This window comes from Trichosurus vulpecula, chromosome 1 (assembly GCF_011100635.1).
Source record: "Trichosurus vulpecula isolate mTriVul1 chromosome 1, mTriVul1.pri, whole genome shotgun sequence".
In the NCBI taxonomy this organism is placed as follows: Eukaryota; Metazoa; Chordata; class Mammalia; order Diprotodontia; family Phalangeridae; genus Trichosurus; species Trichosurus vulpecula.
Genome location: NC_050573.1, coordinates 419,232,730 through 419,254,250, shown reverse-complemented (window position 1 = coordinate 419,254,250; position 21,521 = coordinate 419,232,730). Strand labels below are relative to the sequence as shown.

At 38.4% G+C, this 21,521-nt stretch overlaps 1 protein-coding gene across 2 annotated transcripts in view; it reads left to right on the top strand.

The window, feature by feature from the left end:
- The window catches only part of SLC38A9 (solute carrier family 38 member 9), a 99,393-nt gene that overhangs the window by 14,170 nt on the left and 63,702 nt on the right, over window positions 1-21,521 (top strand). For both annotated transcript variants that reach the window (XM_036741146.1, XM_036741145.1), the window contains exons 4-5: window positions 15,982-16,114; window positions 20,780-20,901. In XM_036741146.1, coding sequence (XP_036597041.1) covers window positions 15,982-16,114; window positions 20,780-20,901 — 255 coding nt within the window. The remainder of the gene's footprint in view (window positions 1-15,981; window positions 16,115-20,779; window positions 20,902-21,521) is intronic.

Here is a 21,521-nt window from a genome sequence, read left to right as displayed (position 1 = left end):
AGACAAATTTATGTTATCTGATCTTAACTGGGCCTTTGCTTCAGCCAGACAGGCCTTTTACTTATCCTTAATTAATTTTCTATAGGGCAGCTAGGTGGCTCAGTGGATAGAGAGTGTCAGGCTTGGAGTCAGGAAGACTCATTTTCCTGAGTTCAAATTTGGCCTCAGATACTTCCAGCTGTGTGACCCTGGGCAAGTCAGTTAACCTTGTTTGCCTCAGTTTCCTTATCCGCAAAATAAACTGAAGAAGGAAGTTCAATTTAAAACAACTCTGAGGTTCACATTATCAAATATGCCCAAAAAGGGGAAATGACAGTTGTTTCAAAGGCTGTGGGAAGACAAATATGCAACTTACTACTGGTGGGACCGATTTAGCCATGTACTTGGAACTTATACCTCCTCAAACCAATGAGCTCTGTGCAAATTTTGGACCCATTGCTAACTCTACTAAGCTTCTATCTTAAAGAGATTAAGGAAAGATTTCAGAATTCTTGTACATGGAAGTGGTCCATTTGTGGATGATTGCCGCCAGCGGCTGTGGTGCCGAAATGGCCGGAGATGGCCGAATGCCTCGAAGAGTGAAAAGAAAAACACAAAACATGGGCCAGGTAGGAGAGTAAAGAACAGCTCCGTTTATTTAACTGAGGGACAGGGCTTATATGCCTTTTAGGCAAGCAGAATCAACAAATCCAGGCATTTGCATAATGCATGACTTCCTTGCTTTTGTTCCCCTTTTGCCGTGAACAATATTGTGTTAATAGCCCACAGGTGGTATTTAGCACATGTGTGCCGCGGGGGTTTTGGAGAGAGCACATGTGTACCAAGGAGGCTTGAAGAGCCTTCATCCTGAGCAGCATGTGTATGCTGAGGTGGGATGGAGAGCCCATGTGCTGAGTTATCAGCTGAAGGGCAAGAACAGGCCTCTGGCCTGTATCTTATCCCAGAATGGATTTTCTCAGAGCTGGCCCTCTACAGATGATGGCAAAATCTAGGGCATGGCCATCTTTGAGTGTGGCTGAGGTGGGATTCAGGAATAGTTTATGGAAGGTGAGTTAGTTGGGCTAAGTGGCTAGGATATTTGAGGGAGAATCAGTATGTATGTTGAAGTTCCCTGGTATGAGGGCAGGAGTTGGAGGGAAGAGAAAAATTGTAAGCTAGGTATGGAACTCCTTGAGGGAGAAGGGGTCTGTAGACTACAGTTACCAGGATTTTGATCATATGGTATCTATCGTTGTTCTTGTTCAGTTGTTTCAGTTGTGTCTGACTCTTCATGACCCTGTTTGGGGCTTTCTTGGTAAAGATACTGGAATGGTTTGCCATTTCCTTGCCCTTTAATTCCCACTGTACTGATTTTGTTTTTCAAAATCCTTTAAATTTTATGTAATCAAAATTGCCCATTTTATCTCCTAGTCTTCCTGGCCCTCAACTGGCCCTCAAGAACTCTTTCCTTACCCATAACTATAAAAGGTATCTCCTTCCATCATCCTCTCATTTGTTTATGTTGTGACATTTTACCCATTTAGATCTATTTCCATTTCAAGATTATTACGATGTATGGTATGAGATGTTGGACCAAACTTAAATTTTACTGTTTCTGTCTTCCTCTCCCTCCTCATTTCTTTGCCCAGAGGAGCAGGATTGGTTCTGGCTTCTAAAATAAAATACAGATTTGTATACATGTAAAACAAAAACTTGAGAAAAGATATTATACTTGATTTAACTTGAGTCAGCCAAGTTAGGAAATAGAGATGATAATGTGTAGACTCCTATCTTCCGAATTGCTATCGAATTAGTTAATTTAAGCAAGTGTCCTGATTCTGTTATTAAGATTGAAAGAAGTAGAGGCCATGTAAAAATGGGCCAAAATCTTGAGTTATTTTCTTGTATTTAAATCAGTTGTGCTTCTGTGGGAAGACAGGGGGATTAACTTTTATTCTGTTCACTCAGTGACAGACATTTTTCAAAACCCTCCTATGTATGTAGAAGGAAGAACCAGTTTACCAGGCTTCTTTCAGTCTGGACTCTGGCCTTTGGGAATCTGTGTGGCCATTCTCTGTTTGATTTGCTAAGTTATATTCTTTGAGTTCAGCCATGGACTTTGACCAATCATACATTTCCTTAAGTGCTCAGCATTTTTGTCGTTTACTACTGTAGATCCATTCTGTGATGAGTGTCTAGAACAGGAGATGGGATCTGTGGGCTTTTTTTTTTTCATTTTGATAACTCTTTCAATGTAATTGGTTTCCATTGTAGTCTTACATGTTTTATTTTTTGCATTTAAAAACATTATTCTAAAAAGGGTCCATATACTTTACCAGGTTGCTGAAGGTGGCCATGACACAAAAGGTTAAGAACTCTATTCTGGAACAACAATGTGTACTAATGCAGTATATTTATGTCACTTGGTGGTATGGTTTTCTGAGTGATAAGCCAAGAAAGAACTTTTTCTGTTATTCCCAATTTTGAGTCACACTGAAAATTTTTAGATGTAGTTTGCCTTCCTATATGAGTTCACCTGCAGGAAAGGTCAGATACACTTTCTTTTTCAATGTTGAAGTACAATATGATATTTCCATACATTTTAAGAAGGTTAGGATTTTTTGTTTCAAATAATTGAATAAAGTGAAGGAATTCTATTTTTGGTGCTTATTTGGAAAATCAGATGCATAAAAACTATCGGGCTTATCTTAATTGATATATACTAAATTCCTCACCCTTGCTTTGACTGCCTTTTCAATTTAATAGGAAAGTAACCCTAGCTAAATTCATCAGACTGGTATTTTTCATCTAAAATTTTTTTTTAATGGAGGGCAGTTAAGTTACTAGAGCGGAAATTTTGTTTATTTTTCAGAAATTCTTTTGGTAGATTGTGAAAGAGGAGAATAACAGATGACACCAATTCTATGGACTGAAACCTTTCCTTATTTATAGTTTAGTCAAACAATGTAAGAATGTCAAATTAACTCTATTCTCCTTGATTGATTGCCCCTAAGTAAGTTGAGACAGTTTGCTTGTAGTTACTATGGGCATATCCATTAAGTCCCTGAAACAGGGGAGCCTTCTGGAATGCCCCATTCTCTTGGGCATTTAGCCCACATTCCTGAGCCTCTTGCATGGCATGGTTGTTACCAGTATAGGAATCGCCTTCTAAAATAGAACGAAGTGGGTGATTACTCAACTGTATTGGTACATATGAAACTAGGGTTATGAATGAAAAATTTTTATGTAGGTGTTTAATAATAAGTACTCTTAGTAGCTAACTTGAAGAATTTCAATTTCCTCATGATGTAATTTGTGATTTATTTCAAAATTGAAACATTGAAAATGAAAAATAAATACACACACACACACACACACACACACACACACACACACTGTCCTAAAAGTCTTAATGCAGTTTTAAGTTTGAGTAGATGTTAGGAGCATTATGTATATATGTGTGTATATACAGACATACACACATGTGTACATATGTGTGTGTATATACATGTATGTGTATATATTTATGCGTGTGTTTGTATTCTTTGCCCTGTACTAAGTTGAAGCCAAAAGCCTTCTCTCTCTAGAGAATGGTAATAAAATGTTAAAAAGTTTGCATTTAAATTGCCATCTTGCTGAGATTTTATGTTTAAGCACAAATGGGGGAAACACCAGAAAATACTATAGCATAGCAGTTGTCAGAAGCTCTAATAGTTCCCAGGTAATGAAGAATATTTGATAGACCCAGCCCTTATAAGGAAATACAAGCAAAAAACTTAGCTTCAGAGAGAGCCTTAGGTGTGATTACTCAGGTGGTTACTATACTTAGAGCATCAGGATTTCAGACTACTAAGAAATTTACTTTGCCTCTAGAAATTAGAGAACTAAACTAAGACCAGAAGACCTAGTCATCTCTGGTAAACTGTCACTGACGGCTGAAAGAGAAAACGGGCTGTAGGGAGAGGACAACATGAAAGAGGATGTGGTACAGTCAACCAACAGAGGTCAACTTCAGCTGTGTAGGAAGCGAGGAGCCTGTCAGCAAGCTAAAGATCACCAAGATGTTTCACGAGGGGCCAGGGAATTTCCAGGCACAAAGTCCTTTGTTTTCCCTTCTTTGTTAAAATGGTGTTTGGCAGCCGCAGAAGATTCTGCTGTGCAGGTAGAAAGAGGTCCATTGGGACAATTGGTTATTTTTAATGTTTATTTCCGGGATACTGTTTCAAAAGATGAACACTGTCCTGTGATGAGCCATCTCAGAAATAATCTGACAGGTAGTTCTCAGCATTTAAGAATACAAGGAAGTGCGTATTTTTAAGTTGTCATCAATCAGCAAGTGTTTATAAAGTGCCTGATAGTCATGAAATTATCATAACATTTCAAATTGAAAATAGCCTAAGATAGAGGGAAAAAGCTAAACATTTTGGAATAATTTAAAGAATGTAGCATTGAGAAAAAATGGTGATTTAAAAAAAAAAAAGCTTTCATATTTACAAGTATACTAAAGGAAAAAGTGGGATTTTAAATTCTGCTTTTAAAGCATTTTTTAAATTTTGTTGCATCCTGAAAGCGTGTTTCCTGTGTTCCTTTAGCCATGGCAAGCCAATAATGATTACGTAAGTTAGCAAAAACAGTTTCTTCTACTTAATGTTGAAAATGTCTTCAGACAGTCATACTATAATTCTTTTTTTCTAGCATAGATAAATTGATGAATTTATTTCATGAACATTTATTAAATACTAATAATATGCACAATATGAGAGGCTGTGAGTATTGTAAACAGGGTAGGCTTTTGAATTTTTTTTTGTTTTTAGTTTTCAACATTATCTTCCATAAGATTTTGAGTTCCAAATTTTCTCCTCATCTCTCCCCCCACCCCAAGAAGGCATGTAATTTGTTATAGTCTCTACATATACATTTGTATTAAACCTATTTTTCACATTAGTCATGGTGTAAAGAAGAATGGCCTTTGAATCTTCTGGCCCATTTTAGCTATCTGACCATGGGTAAATCACTCCTTAGTATCCCAGGCAGATTTTAAAAATTAATTTTCTTTCTTAACCAGCAAAAATCTTCCTCTCCCTTCTATTTCCTCCTCCAAAGTGGAGAAAGAAAAACAAAATCCCTGTTACAAACGTGTTGTGAAACAAAACAAATACCTGCGCTGGCCAAGTTTAAAAAAAAAAAGTCCCATTCTGTACTCTGAGACCTTCACCTCAGTCAGGAGGTAGTTAGCATATTTCATCATGATTCTTCTAGAAACATGGTTGGTCATTACACTGATTAGAGTTCCTAAGTTTTTCAGAGTTGTTTTTCTTTACCATATTGTTTTCATATAAATTGTTCTATGGGTTCCACTCACTTCACTCTGCATCAGTTTATTTTTTTTTGTTTTATTTTGCTTTTTGGAGGGGGGGAAGGCAGGGCAATTGGGGTTCAGTGACTTGCCCAAGGTCACACAGCTAGTAAGTGTGTCAAGTGTCTGAGGTCACATTTGAACTCAGGTCCTCCTGACTCCAGGGGCAGTGCTCTACTCACTGCGCCACCTAGCTACCCCCCTGCATCAGTTTATACACATCTTTCCAGGTTTCTCTGGAACCATCACCTTCATCATTTCTTACAGCATAATAGTATTCCATCATATTTATATACCATAACTTGTTTGGCCGATTTTCATTTGGTGGACACCCCCTCAGTCTCCAATTCTTTGCCACCACAAAAAACTGCTATTAATTATTTTTGCATAGCCTTAGGATTTGTTTTGCTTGAGGCAAATTGCTTCTTGAGCAAGGAATAGCTTACTTGTGGAGAAGGGAAGAATTTATGACCAAGAGATAGTGAGCATTATGAGATATAAAATGAATCATTTTAATAATTATATTAAATTAAAGGTTTACACAAACAGAACCAATGTAACCAAGATCAGAAGGAAAGCAGAATGCTGGGAAATATTTTTTACAAGTATCTCTGATAAAGGCCTCATTTCTTTAATATATAGAGAACTGAGTCAGATTTGTAAGAATATAAGTCACTGCAGTTAGCAAATGGTCAAAGGATATGACAATATATTTTCAGACAAAGTATTTATAGTCATATGAAAAAAATGCTCTAAATCACTATAGATTAGAGAAATGCAAATTAAAATAGCTCTGAGGTACCACCTCACACATGTCAGATTGGACAGAAAAGGAAAATTATAACTCTTGGAGGGGATGTGGGAAAACTGGGATACTAATGTACTTTGGGTGGACTGATCATGACACTGTTGATGCAAACTGATCCAGTCATTCTGGAGAGCAAATGCCCAAAGGGCTATAAAACTGTGCATACCCTTTGATCTAGCAATACCACTACTAGGTCTGTATTCTAAAGAGATTGAAAAAGGTGGGGGCGGGGGAGACCTAGCTCTTTTTGTGATGGCCAAGAATTGGAAACTGAGGGGCTGTCCATTGACTGGGGATGGCCGAACAAGTTGTGATATATGATTGTAATGGAATACTATTGTGCTATAAGAAATGATGAGCAGGATGATTTAAAAAAGAAACCCTTGGTTTATATGAACTGATACAGAATGAAATGAGCAGAACCAAGAAAACATTGTATACAGTAAAAGCAATGTTGTGCAGTGATCAACTGTGAATGACTGCTGTTCTCAGCAATATGATGATCCAAAGAACTTTCAATGAAAAATGCTGTCCACTGATAGTTTGAATACAGATAAAAGCATACTGTTTTTCACTTTCTTTATTTTTTTGTGGGTTTTTTTTTGGTCTGTGTCTTCTTTCACAACATGACTAATATGGAAATACGTTTTGTATGATTGTACATGTATAACCTATATCAAACTGTTTACTGAGGAGGAGAATTTGGAACTTAGAATTTTTTTTAAGTTAATGTTAAAAATGTCTTTACATGTAATTGGAAAAAAATAAAATAGTGTTTTTAAAGACGACTAACCCCTCCTTTAATCTACTCTCACTTATTCCCCACTCTCCCTTCTCCCATACCCTCCTGAGTTTCTCTATTTAGTGAAATGTGGTTTTGTACCCAATTGTGTGTACATTCTTCCTTCTTTGACCAGTTCAGAAGATAGTGACATTCAAGTGGCACCTTCTTCCCCTGCCCTTTCCTTCTTGTTTGTATAGACTTCTACTTGCGTGTACAAATTAGGATAATTTTCCCTAATCTTCCTCTCCCTTTCCTTGCTTAATATATTTCTCTTGCCCTCTCTTTCTAGTCTTCTTTTAAGATCATCAAGATGTAATCCAGACCTACCTAATTAGATTCCCTATATGACCTCTGATGTTAGTGTTCAGAGGGGATACATGTATCATCTTCCTACATTAGAATGTAAACAACTTATCTTTGTTTAGTTCTATATGATTGCTTGCTCATGTTTACCTTTGTATACTTCTCTTGATTTCTGTGTTTGCAATTCATAGTTTCTATGCAACTTTATTTTTTTCTCAAGAATGCTTGAAAATTCTGTATTTCATTTTCCCCCCTGAATCTAGGATCACACTTAGTTTTGTTGGATACATTATTCACAACTGTAAGAGCGTGTGTGTGTGTGTGTGTGTGTGTGTGTGTGTGTGTGTGTGTGTGTGTGTGTGGTGTGTGTGTGTGTGTGTATATCTATCCGTCTGTAACAACAGTGCTTCTAGCAGCTGTTGTGGGGGTGAAAGACCAAATACACCAGCACACAGAAGGGCTGCTAGCACAGGTCCTTTGATCTGTTTTTCTAAGGAAAGCAACTTTAAGGGGTTTGCAATCTAATTTTAATTAAGCATACATATGTCATTCACTTACTTAAGGGGAAAAAGTCAACACCCTGAACTTCAGAGAAAACACAAACAAATTACAGCAGAAATATAAACAGAGCAAAATAACACAGATCAGCAGACAGGCTTCTAGCTGTCTGTCTATAGCAATACATACAGTTACCAGAGAGAGAAGCACCAACATCTGGGTTTTCAAAGCTGGGGGGGTGCTCCAGCGGCTACCCAGAGTCTTGTCTGGTCAAAACATAGGACACTCTTCCATGAGTGAGCCCCAAACAAACCTCAGAGTATATATATATATATATATATATATATACTTCTTCAGGGTCAGAGAACTTCACACCTATCAAGGGTTTCACATCTCTCCCAAGGATTCACACCTCTCATGACCTAACTAGCAAAAGGATGTGGGCCTTCCTACAAACAAAGGCAAGACTCAATTAAAGGCATTTGATTGCCTTAGTGCTGAGAAGCACTCCAAAAGAAAAAACAGTAAAAAGTCCCACTTTGCTCGCTCTTACACCGTCTATATCCTTTACCTTCTGGAATGTTATATTCCAAGCTCTCTGCTCCTTAATAGTAATGGCTTCTAAATTATTTGAGATCTTGACTGTGGTTCCCGAGGATTTGATTTCTTTCTTTCTGTTTGTAAATTTTTTTCTTTAATCTGAAAGCCCTGGATTTTGGCTGTAATGTTCCTGAAAGTTTCCATTTGGGGATTTCTTTCAAGAGGTGACTGACTGGTAGATTCTTTCTATATTTACTTTTCACTCTAGTTCTAAGAGATCTAGGCATGTGTTTAAAAATAATTTCTTTAAAATATGTCTAGGATCACTTTCAGATCATGGCTTTCAAGTACTCCAGTGATTTTTAAATTATCTCTCCTTTATCTGTTCACCAGGTCCATTGTTTTTGCTATGTAAGATACCTTATCTTTTCATTTTCTTCTCCTTCCCTGCAAGTTTTTATTGTTCCCAAAATGGTCTTATCCAGGCCAAAGTCTCACTCTCTTCTCCTCCATACCTCACTCTGGTCTGAGATTTTCAAATTCCTGACCTGGGTTTGGGTCTGAACACACATGCCTTTTGTTTTGTCCCATTTGGAGGTCCAGTAGATTGCTACTGGATTTAGCCATTATTAGCCAGCTAGAAGGCTTTGCTAGTTCAGGGTAACAGAACTGTAGATTTTCTTTTGGTCTTGAATTCCTGCCCTGGCTCTTCCTTTTCAGTTTTCCAGTTGGACTAGAAGTTGGAACTAAGACTGCTCCTGGAGTAGAATTACATACCTGCTGCTGCTTGCTTCTGAACTTACTCTTTGTTTGATGTACCAACTAGCACCTACAGCTGCTTCTCACCATGGAATACTACCAGTAGGACAAGGGCCACCCCCCTCAGTCTCTCTTGGATATGTGACCTGGAACTGGTCTGTGAGCAACAGACCTGCCAGTTGACACCTATTCCTTCATCCTTTACAAATTTAGGTCTCTTTGTGCTAGATCTAGGTGCTAGATCTCTTCTTGACCTGGTGCTCCCTGTGCTAGAATATTCCTACATATGCTCCTGACTACCCCCATCCCCAGTATCCTTAGTCATCTCTGTCTGTGTCCCTGTGCCAAACTGGGCTGGAAAAATGACTCACAGTGATTCTTTTCTTATATTTCCCAATTAGGACTCAGTCTGGCATATTTTCTAGATTAGTTTGGAGAATGCTGTCATTCTGAAGAGAAATAAATGTTTTTATATTTTCATGTAAAAATATGAGCAGATGAAATTTAGTGTGGGTCTCAAAGGTCTTCTAGTTAATACTCTGTAAAATGATAATTGTTACTAAGTCTTTTCAAATCAAAATGAACTTAAGTTGGAAGTATAATTTAGATCACCATTCTTCCGGATGTGGATCTAAACACTTGTTTCTAATAATATTTTAATATGTTAGATTATGTGTTTTTTAAAAAGAAAGTTCATTTTGAAGGAATTCCAAAATATGTCTTATACAGATATGCAGTGTCTCCATCAGAACTCTTAAAAAGGGAAAATTCCAGAGCCACACTGTATTTTCACAATTCCCAAGCCAGCTGAATTTGTGACAGCATCTCTGTGAAAGGTCAAGAACCAATAAATTTAGCACTTCCTGGACAGCTTTTTAGCAGCTTGAGACCAACTGAGTGGGTGATGTTTATACCATAGACTTTTCAAAATGGGTAGATTATAGAGGAATTTGGATATCTGCACTTTTCTCATTGCGTTTAAAGGCTCCTAACATGCTTTATGTTGGTAGAAAAATAGGTGACTAAGACATAGACCTAATAGAAACCAATCTAGTAGAATAATTTATGTTGAAAATTTATTTGTAGGAGATGATGAGTGCTGAATTCTTATCAATAAAATAGAATTTGTAAAATGCCTTTTTTTGCCAGACTAGTCCAATCAGCATTTATTGAACACCTGCTGTGTGTAAGGTACTATGCTAGGTATTGAGAATTCAGAAACAAAAGAAAAATAATCCTTTGCCTTAACCGTGCTTTCTTGGAGGAGGGGGAAGAGGCAGGTGTAACATATAAACACTTAATCATTACATATTTATTAAGCATCTACTGTGTGCCAAGAACTGTGCTAAAGTCTGGGAATACAAAGATCAAGAATGAAATCATCAGTGCTCCCAAGGTGATTATATAATTGGGGGTGGGAGTGGAGAACATGTACATATAAAACTGTGTATTAAATAAATACAAGATTCTTAGATGCAAGGGAGAACACTAACACTTGGGGGGATCAGAAAAAGCCTCTTATACAAAGTGGTTCTTAAGTTCAGTCTTGAAGGAAGAGATGGATTTTCTGAGACAGTGAAGAGGAAGCCTACCCTTAGCGTATGGACTGGCCATTGCACAGGCACAGAGAAGCAAGATAGAGTGCCATGTGCAAGAAGCAGAGAGAAGGCCATTTTGGCTGGCCCATAGAGTACAGGAAGGGGAATAATGTGTAGAGAGGCTGGAAATATATGTTGGGAAGGGCTTTAAAAACCCAACAGTATTGTATTCTAGAGGCAATTGGGAACCACTGGAGTGGGAGTAGGTAAGTGACATGGTCCGATCTGTGCTCGAAGAAAATCACTTTAACTTAGCTCCTCTCAGCAATACAAGGATCTAAGATAGTTCCAAAAGACTCATGATGGAAAATGCCGTCCTCATCCAGAGAAAGAGCTATGGAGTCTAAATGCAGGGGGAAGCTATTTTCTTCTTTTGTTATTGTTGTTTCCTCTTTCTCGTGATTTTTCCCTTTGGTTCTAATTCTTCTTAACAACATGACTAATGTGGAAATATGTTTAATATGATTGTACGTGTGTGGCCTGTATCAGCTGCCATCTTGAGGAGTGGGGAACAGAAGGAGGGGGAGAAAATCTAGAACTCAGACTCTTATAAAGTGAATGTGGAAAACTAAAATAAAATTTAAAAAAGAAAAGAAAGTCACTTTAGCAGCTCTGTGGAAGATGGGTTGGAGTGAGGAAAGACTTGGTAAAGTTAAATTAAGAGACTATCACAGTAATTCAGGAGAAAGACGTTGAAAACCTATCTAGTGGTGTTAGCTATTCGAGTAGAGAGAAGAGGACAGATGGAGGTAGGCATGGTAAGATAAGGCAGCTGGTTAAATATCTGAGGTGAGAGAGAGTGAGGAGAGTGGAGGGCAATGCTGAGGCTATAAACCTGAGAGACTGGAAGGACAGAAGTGCCCTAGATAGAGGTAGGGAAGCTTGTTAAGAGAATTGGTTTTAGGATAAAGATAGACGTGTTATTCAATCTCATGATAGCTTGAGAAGGAAGGGAGCCCAAATAATGAGGGGGATTAGGAAAGGCTTCTTGTGAGTCATGGTACATGAACTTATCCTTGAAGGAAGCTAGAGGCTCTAAGAGGCAGAGGTACAGAAGGGAGTACATTCCAGAAGTGGAGGGCAACCTGTGAAAGGCATGGAGGTGAGAAATGTGCCAAGTTTGGCAAACATCAAATAAGCTGGTTTTGTTGAAATGTTGAATGTATGAAGAGAAATAAAGCACAATAAACTTGGAAAGGTAGGTTGGAGCCAGAGTATGAAAGACTTTAAATGCCAAACTGGAGGGTATTTAATTATATCCTAGAGACAGGAGGGAACCACTGAAGTTCCTTGAACAGAAGAGTGGCATAGTCAGATTTTTTTTTCTGTAGAGAGCTATGACATGAAAGACCTGGGAGGACAGAGTCAGTCTTCAGGAGGGGGCATGGTCAGCATTGTTTGATGTTGCAAAAAAGATGAGATTTGAGAACAGGTCACTGGATATCAGGCCTGACCCATGGAGCAAGGAAACTATCTACTGAACTTAAATGTGTTAGCATGAATTCTTTCAGGCCACATGTGTCAAAAGTGCAGTGGAGAAAGAATTTTTTTATACATATACTAGCCTGGGAAAGTTAATAGGCTTCCCAGCGTAATTCTTTTAGTTTTACCTTAGTTGCCTGTTGAGTCTGGCCCACCTGTCATTCATCCTCAAGATAACTTTTTGAGGTTGATAGGCCCATTGCATTCATTTGACACATATTGAGCTTTTACTTATTGTTTAATTCCTAACAAATTAAATGATTTGGGGGACACAAAAGGAAGACACAAAAAGAGTTCAAACTCTAATTAAATAGAACCAAGATACCTAGAGAACAAATACAGGCAGAATGTTAAGAACTGCATGAAAATGTCATAGAGATTAATAGGGGTACACAGCAAAAGGAACAGAAGCCCTTTTTATAATGGTATTTTATGTTTTCCAGTTACAGGTAAAGACAGTTTTTAACATTTGTTTTTTATAAGATTGTCAATTTCAAATTTTTCTCCTTCCTTCCCTCCCCTCTCTCTTCCCTAAGCAATTTGATATAGGTTATACATGTACAGTCATGTGAAACGTATTTCCTTACTAGTCATGTTGTGAAAGAAGAAACAAGACAAAAGAAAAAAATATGAAAAAAGTGAAAATAATATGCTTTGATCTGCATTCAGACACCATCAGTTTTTTCTCTAGCGTGAGCCTTTTGGAATTGTCTTGGATCATTGTATTGCTGAGGAGAGCTAAGTCAGTCATAGTTGATCACTGCACAACGTTTCTGTTACTGTGTATGATGTTTTGGTTCTGAGGAGCTTAAGTATTGACTAGATTTAATCACAGGATCTCTGGATTGGGAGGAACCTCAAAGACCATCTCCCCTGCCCTGAATGTGCATAAGATTTCTTTCTGCCACTTTTAACATGTGGTCATCAGCCACACCATCACTCTTTCGGTAATGGATGAAACACTTTAAATATTATAAGTATCCTTCATAATCTTTTTTAAAAATTTATTTATTTATTTTTAGTTTACCACACACGGTTCTACATAGTTTTGAGTTCCAGATTTTCTCCCCTCCATCCCCCCTCCCTCCCCAAGACGGCATGGAATCTCATATAACTATCGTGTATAACTTCGCATTGAATTAATTTATGCACTAGTCAAGTTGTGGAGAAGAATTATGACCAATGGAATGAATCATGAGAAAGAAGAAACAGAACCAAAAAAAAACCAACCCAAAAACAAAAGAGAAGCAAAAAAGGCGAGCATGTAGTGCACCTCGATCTGTATTCAAACTTCACAGTTCTTTCGCTGGGTGAAGATAGCATTCTCCATCGTGAGTCCCCTGGAGTTGTCCTTGCACCTTAGGTTGCTGAGAAGAGCGCAGTATGTCAGGGTTGGTCCTCACGGAATCCATATATCTGTGGCTGTGCACAATGTTCTCCTGGCTCTGCTTCGCTCACTCAGCATTATGTCATGTAGGTTTTTCCAGGTTGTGACGAAGTCTGCATCATCCCCGTTTCTTATGGCACAATAGTATTCCATCACCTTCATATACCACAGCTTGTTCAGCCATTCCCCAATTGATGGGCATCCCTTTGATTTCCAATTCTTGGCTACCACAAAAAGAGCTGCTATAAATATCCTTGTACATATGGGTCCTTTTCCCGCTTGTGTGATTTCTTTGGGATACAACCCTAGAAGTGGTAATGCTGGGTCAAAGGGTATGAACATATCTATAACCCTTTGGGCATAGTTCCAAACTGCTCTCCAAAATGGCTGGATCAGCTCACAACTCCACCAGCAATGCAACAATGTTCCAATTTCCCCACATCCTTTCCAGCATTTATCATTTTCCTGTTTTGTTATTTTAGCCAATCTGACAGGAGAGATGTGGTATCTAAGAGTTGTTTTGATTTGCATTTCTCTAATCAGTAGTGATCCAGAGCATTTTTTCATATGCCTATAGATAGCTTTAATTTCTTCCTCTGAAAGCTGCCTGTTCATATCCTTTGACCATTTCTCAATTGGGGAATGGCTTGTATTCCTATATATTTATTTGGCTCAGTTCCTTGTATATTTTAGAAATGAGGCCTTTATCAGAGATACTAGTTGCAAAGATTTTCTCCCAATTTTCTGCTTCCCTCCTAATTCTTGTTGCATTGGCTTTTTTTGTACAAAAACATTTCAATTTGACATAATCAAAATTATCCATTTTGTATTTTGTAATGCTCTCTATCTCTTGTTGGGTCATGAATTCTTTACTTTTCCATAAATCTGATAAGTAAACTATTCCTTGCTTTCCCAAATTACTTATAATATCAGCTTTTACTCCTAAATCATGAACCCATTTTGACTTTATTTTGGTATATGGTGTAAGATATTGGTCTATGCCCAGTTTTTGCCCTACCATTTTCCAATTTTCCCAACAGTTTTTGTGAAATAGTGAATTATTAGTCCAGAAGCTGGCTTCTTTGGGTTTATCAAAGAGTAGATTGCTATAGTCATTGACTACTACATCTTATTAACCTATCCTATTCCACTGATCCACACCCCTGTTTCTTAACCAGTACCAGGCAGTTTTGATGACTGCTGCTGTGTAGTACAGTTTAATATCTGGTGTGGCTAAGCCGCCTTCTCTAGCATGTCTTTTCATTAATACCCTAGATACTCTAGACCTCTTGTTTTTCCAAATGAATTTTGTTATTATTTTGTCCAGCTCAGTAAAATAATTTTTTGGTAGTTCGATTGGTATGGCACTGAATAGATAGATTAATTTAGGTAAAATTGTCATTTTTATTATATTAGCTCGGCCTAACCATGAGCAACTGATATTTTTCCATTTATTTAGATCTGATTTTATTCGTGTGAAAAGTGTTTCATAGTTATGTTCATATAGGCCCTGGTATCCTTCATAATCTTAAGAATAAGAGAGTTGGATAAAGCTGATAGGAAATCTTGGTTTTTAAGGAGTTTTATTGCTCAGCTCTGTGAATAATTATAAGTGGAAAATTAGGCATGCTTTCTGGTAGAGCAGCCCAAGTAGACAGTATGATTTGAATTTCAGTGGAAGTTGATAATTCTTCAGCAGAGAAACTCAGTCCTTTTGTAGAATAAGGACCCAGTAGAGGTTATCTGAGGACCATTGAATCATGGATTTTTAGAGTTGGACAAGACTTCAGCTAGAGGTGACCATATTTTTGGATACTTAGAAAGGGAGTTTACCATAGCAATAACAAGGAAAAGACTCTTTAAGGGGGATAAAATTAAGAAATGGAAAAAATGAAGCAAAATATCAGTAGGATCCTGACGCTGAATTTCTTGCTATTGTGAGAGAGCAATTACAAGAGAGACAGTTGAGAAGTCTCTCCCCGGCCCTGTGTCCAAGCCAAGAAATATGATTTCTGCTTATCATAGGAAGTAGTCCTGGCCCATCTTTAAGACGATGATCTGCATTAAAGGGACTTTCCTTCATTTTATTTCTCCAATTTGGTGCCAAAAGCTTCTTGAGAAAACATTCAAAACTCTGTCCAACTTTCGTGATAGAGACTAACTGTTGCCATACTTCTTCCTAGTAACTGTTTCAGGGGCATTTCTCTATGTCCCTTCAATCACTACATTCCCCAACAGTTAACAAAGTATAACTTATAGCAAAAGAATTATGATAGAAAAGTTCTATTCTGTAGATTTAGATACTGTACCTTTGTGATACTTTCCTTTCCCACCAAGAGTGAGAAGGGAATGCTGTTTGCTGGTGCCTGGCAGCCCCTCCCAAAGGAAGGCCAGTAAGTTCTTTTCTGAAATGTTTGATTTCCAGAATTTCTAGCCGTGGGAACCTTGGCAAATACTGTTTTTTCTTGTGTGTATTCTCTCTTTCAGGCCTTTTTATGTGGAGCCCGCAAACGTCATCAGTGTGACTAATGACACTCCGAGGGTCACAGACCATGCCTCTGCCATGAACAAGCGAATTCATTACTACAGCCGACTCACATCTCCCTCCGACCGGGCGCTGGTGAGGGGCAAAGTCCAAGTTTCTGATAATACATTGAAACAAACAGTAAATCTGCCACAGCATAAACCATGGCAGCTCCCACATGGTTGCCATTCTGGTCGAACTTTGAGCAGGCCAGATGCCAAGGGCAGCATTAGAGAAGGCTAACAGCTTTTCTACTCACTCTTGTCTAAAAACTGCCCTGGCCTCTGCCCTGAAGAGCAGCAGCGCTGGAGAGCCTGAACTTCATCTAAGTCATCTCCATTCCCAGGGATCCTGGGAAAATAGTCATTTCTGAAACCCCAATAGTACCTTGGGTCTTTGCAGGACCAGAGTTCTGATTAAAGTTGTAACTTTTTTTTTTTCCTAACTGTAAAGCTATAGGGAGCCACCCCACATTTTGTGGAACGTGTTTTTTTTTCCTTAGTTTTGAGGGTTTTGTTTTGGTAGGGGAAAGGGGAGGGAGAGGGAAGAGATAAAAACTCAAGGGAAAATTTGAATATATGCTGTACTTTTTTCTTTTAGCACCTTTTCACATATTTAAAGTCTTTTTTTTTGGGCTTAGAAACCTAAAAGTGTTACACAGCTTTCACAGATTACACAGAATAATCACATTAAGTATGTTAAATGATATATGAAAGCCTGGGGATTAAAAAGAAAAAAATTCACCAACAAACCTTTTTTTTTTCTGATGGTGGAGATTAAGCTAGAGTGGAGAGGTGACCAAAACAATTATTGAGGGAAGGAAGATCCTACATTTCTTCCTTTATTTTTCTGGGCCTCCATATTGCTAATTGAGTTGGGCACCCCAATTTAACTTGATCTGATTGTAGAGTGACCTGAACCTTGTGAGGCAGGACAGGATTGGTTTCTTCTCTCAAGGGCCAATGTGGACCTCCTGGGGGTACTGTTGTAAGGAATAGGCTCTAGTTTTTTCATAAGATATACTGGCTCTGACTGCATAAAATTTAGCTTCAACTGAATTAGCCGTAGACCCCAAGAGGGGTAATAACAAACCATTTGACTTAAGTACACCAAGCCTGTTACATGTTGGTTAACAAAGGAAGCAAAGAGAAACATTGTGGTGTGCTTGCTTTTACAAACTTTCCCATGTGTGACTGCATTTCCCAAGCAGACTTCTATCTCGATCAGACTGCTTTGCGTACAGTGAAAGTTTACAGATTCCCAGTAAGAGCCACCCCCTGAGATCTTGGAAGAACTTGGCTCTCAGTACCTGGAAAAAGTAATAGCAGGATCCCAGAGAAGACAAATCTGTACCAAATAGAGGCACAGACATTCTCTACAGAAATACTCAGAGCCTGGCCCTAACAGAGTCCCACTTTGGGAAAGAGAGTAAACAAAATAACTGATGATAAAGAGCTAAGTACATTTTCCAAGGTTGTGAGAAATGTTAAGTGTGAAATATATTACAGAACAGTGACATTTGGTTATATTTTTACTTGTGTAATTTCTCCCTCTTTCCCTTAAATTTTTACTTTAAAATAATGAATAAAATTATGGATCTGGCTGGTGACATGCCCTGGACTTTCCTCAAAGCAACTGCAGCATCCTTGTCTTTGTGCTCAAGCTTTCCATTTCTCCCACCACCCCACATCAGTTTCTTCTGCTCCTTCTTCTCTAGTCCTGTCCCAGACTGCCTTCTTCTCCCCTACTCAGTTCACAGGCTGGTACAGTCAGTTTCCTACCTGCCAAGTTTAGTGTTCTTTCATTCTGTGGCTAGAAGCAGCACTTCCCAGGTCCAAGAATGGTGGGGGAGAGGCAACCATCTGACCCACTCTCACAGCGTCTGCCTCCCAGAGAAGCGGTTTGCCGAGTTCTCTCAGTCGTGGTGTCCTAGACACACCTTTTTTTACCAGATAATGTAAATAGCAGAACACATAGCTACCTGCTGCCATGCTTCAGAGGAGTCAGCTTCTCACACTCTAGTTCTCATGGATCTCTTCATCCTTTGAAATTCTTAGTCTCTATTCTATATATCTGTAGTCTATACCCACTTATACTTTCTTCATCTCCTAATTATTTTGTATATTATTGGGTTTGGAGAGCCCAAGAGCCTGACGGACATGTTCCAGGATCCCACTACTGCTGGCACAGGCACACCCATAGGGTCTCTTGGAGAGAGCATTCTTAGGGACCCAGCATCTGCTGCTCCTGCTCCTGACATGTCACCACTTCCCCCAGGTGTAGCTGGGCAGCTAGGTGATGGACAGTGAAAGCACATGTGCGTGTGTGTGTGTGTGTGTGTGTGTGTGTGTGTGTGTGTGTAATTCTTTTTTTGTTGTTTGTTTTTGAAGTGGGGAAGGCAGGGCAGTTGGGGTTAAGCGACTTGCCCAAGGTCACACAGCTAGTAAGTGTGTCAAGTGTCTGAGGTCAGATCTGAACTCAGGTCCTCCTGATTCCAGGACCAGTGCTCTACTCACTGCACCACCTAGCTGCCTCTGTGTGTGTAATTCTTTGAAATAAAAACATTTTTCTATTACCCTGATAACCGAAGAGAAGGCAGTTGGGAAAGTTCACAATTGTATACAATCTAGATCGGTGGTGTCAAACTCAAATAGGAACAGATCCCTCTAAAATATGGACTTAAAAACTACAAATTAGTAGATATCATCTGTGTTGTATTCTGTTTTTATTTAGTTAAACATTTCCTAGTTTCATTTTAATCTGGTTCTGGCCATACTAGGCCTCACTCCCCTATGGAGGAAGAAATAACCTCTTCAGAGAGTCTCTAACACACATGTTGGCCTGATTGGTCCTTTGTCCTATCATCATACCTTGCTAGACTTATTTTGCCCTAATGTACTGATGACATGTCCCTAACCATGTCATAAGCTTTTTAGGGCATTAACCATACATTGTATGTTTTTCCCCATTGCTATGCTAACACAGTGCCAGACAGATAGCAAACATTTAATATATACTTGTTGGTTGATTTCACCTAGCAAGTCCCTGTATCCATGATTGCTTATTTGGGAGAGACTATTTGACCTCAAGGCATTACATTTTTATAAAGAATCACAGAATCTTAAAACTAGAAGGGACTTGAGAGGTCATTTCAATTTCCTCTCAAAGCTACATGAATCTTCTTTATAGCATCCCTGACAAATGGTCATGTGACCTGTTTGAAGCTCTCTATAGACCAGGAGCTTATTTCTTCCAAAAGTACTAGATCATATTTTGGTACAGCTCTAACTTTTGGGAAAAGTATGCTTTTATTAAGCCAAAATTCACCTCCAATATAATTTCACTGATTTTTGCTAACTTGGCACCCCAAGGCCAAGGAAGACAAATCATCCCTTTTCTCCATGACAACTCTCTCGAGTATTTGAAGACTATCCTGTCTCCCAAACCTTCTCTTCTCTAAGCTAACTATTTCTTCAGTTGCTTCAGATGATTTGTGACATTTTCCCACTTCTCTTCACTATCCTGATAAACCTTATCTGGATGTGGTCTAGTTTGTCAATTTTCTCCTTTCTCTGCATGTGGCATCCAGAACTGAGCATCATGCTGCAGAGGGTTTTAACGGGAGGAGAGTTCACATATAGTATTGTTTCTTCCCTCCAGAGGTTAATATGCTTCGCTAATCCAGTCCAAATTCACATCAGCTTCTTGGAGTTCCATGTCTCTATGGACGCATCAGTTCCCCTCTCCTGCCCTCCTGTTCTTTTTTCACATAAATGGCTTTCTAGCCTTTGCTTCCCCTGTTGTGTATTTGTATAGTTTTTTTTTTAAATTCATGTAGCATTTTAGATTTGCCTTTAATACTTCCTTCAAAATAGAACAGAGGATAGCAGGAAAAAAATATGTCCTTTTCATCAAGGGGATTGCTGGAAAAAAATAAGCTTCATTGAAATAACTATATCATTATAGGTTGAGATAGTTCTTTTATGTAAGTTATAGTAAACGTCCGCTCAAAATAGGATGCTCTGGTTAATTTAATACTTTAACTGGGAAATATTACATATATATAGTATAGATATATATGTATATAAAGTGGTTTTATAGTGAGAGAGAGATAACTACTTTTCAGAGTATTAGAATACAAATTAAGTAGACCAAAACCCAGAACCATACCAAGTGCAGTTTCTTCCTTTTCAGTGATTCTGAAGGCAGCTCAGAATCTTGTGCCACAGTATTATTATGAACTTTAGTTGTCATTGTACCCTGCTGTAGATAGAAAAGATAGAGGACCAAATAGATGTTGAGCTAGGCCTTCTAGAAGAAGGCTTTATAATTGCTTTAAAAAAAATTAATCCCTTGTTAGTTTTTTCTTCATAAAAATGAAGAAAAAGAAAATCCAACCAGTTGAAAGTTCCAGGGGGTTGGATTCCAGGTAAATGTTGACTACACACACTACATATATATACACGCACATACTATATATGCATATGCTGTATGTTCACTATATATGTATGTATTATATACTCTCTATATACTATATATTATGTGTACCCTGATTTCTCTAGAACCATGCTTCTCATTAAAATAGGTTCTCCCATTTAACTTGAAAAAGAATATTTTTGTCTGGACAGGACTGCATGTCATCTATTTGTGAACAATATACTGGACAGTGTTCAGGTATTCTGCTACAAAATAAAGAAGTCTCATGGCACTGTGGCTCCTGGACTGCTCACATTTATTTTGTTCTGTTCATCTGCTCGCCAGATTGCACCCGATCATGTGCTTCCAGCCCCTGAAGATCTCTATGTATACAGTCCACTGGGTTCTGCCTTTAAAGTGGAGTGCTACACTGATGGTTATGGTAAAAACACCAGTTTGGTCACAATGTACGTACAGCTGTTTTATAGAGAGTTATTTAAATTGTGTGGGAATGAAAGTAGTGTGTTTGTTTTGTGCAGATCTATCATTTTGTCCAGATCTATTAACTGAGAAGTTAGGACACTGTCTGTGGTTATCATAACCAGGAGGTGTGTAATATTAATTAAGTTGGGGCATTTTTTACTGTTTTAGAATGCTAAATTAATTCATTTTCTTTGATGGAGCTTTACTAAGTGCAAAGCCCAAAGCCCAAACCCCTAGTTACTAGGTGCTAAGCCGATGTGGGGAAGTTGCTAAGACCAGAGCCAATAGTAGGTGCTTAAGTTCTGGTCTCTCAGATGATGTTTGATGATGTCTAAAGACTGTATAAAAAGAGAGAACAGAGCTATTTGCTTGAGGTTCTCACTCCTGGAGGAGTGTTGGCGTGGGATTCTGGGCAGCCACTCTAAGAGCCTCCCAGCTTGTCAACCCAGATGTTGATGGTTTCTTATGAATTGTGCTCTGGTCTGTTTATATTGTGTGTGTTTGTAACTTGTTTGTATTTGCTCTGAGGTTCAGGTTGCTGGCTTTTCCTCCTGAACTAAGTGAGTTTATATGTATATGTTGGATTAAAGTAAGATTGTTAACC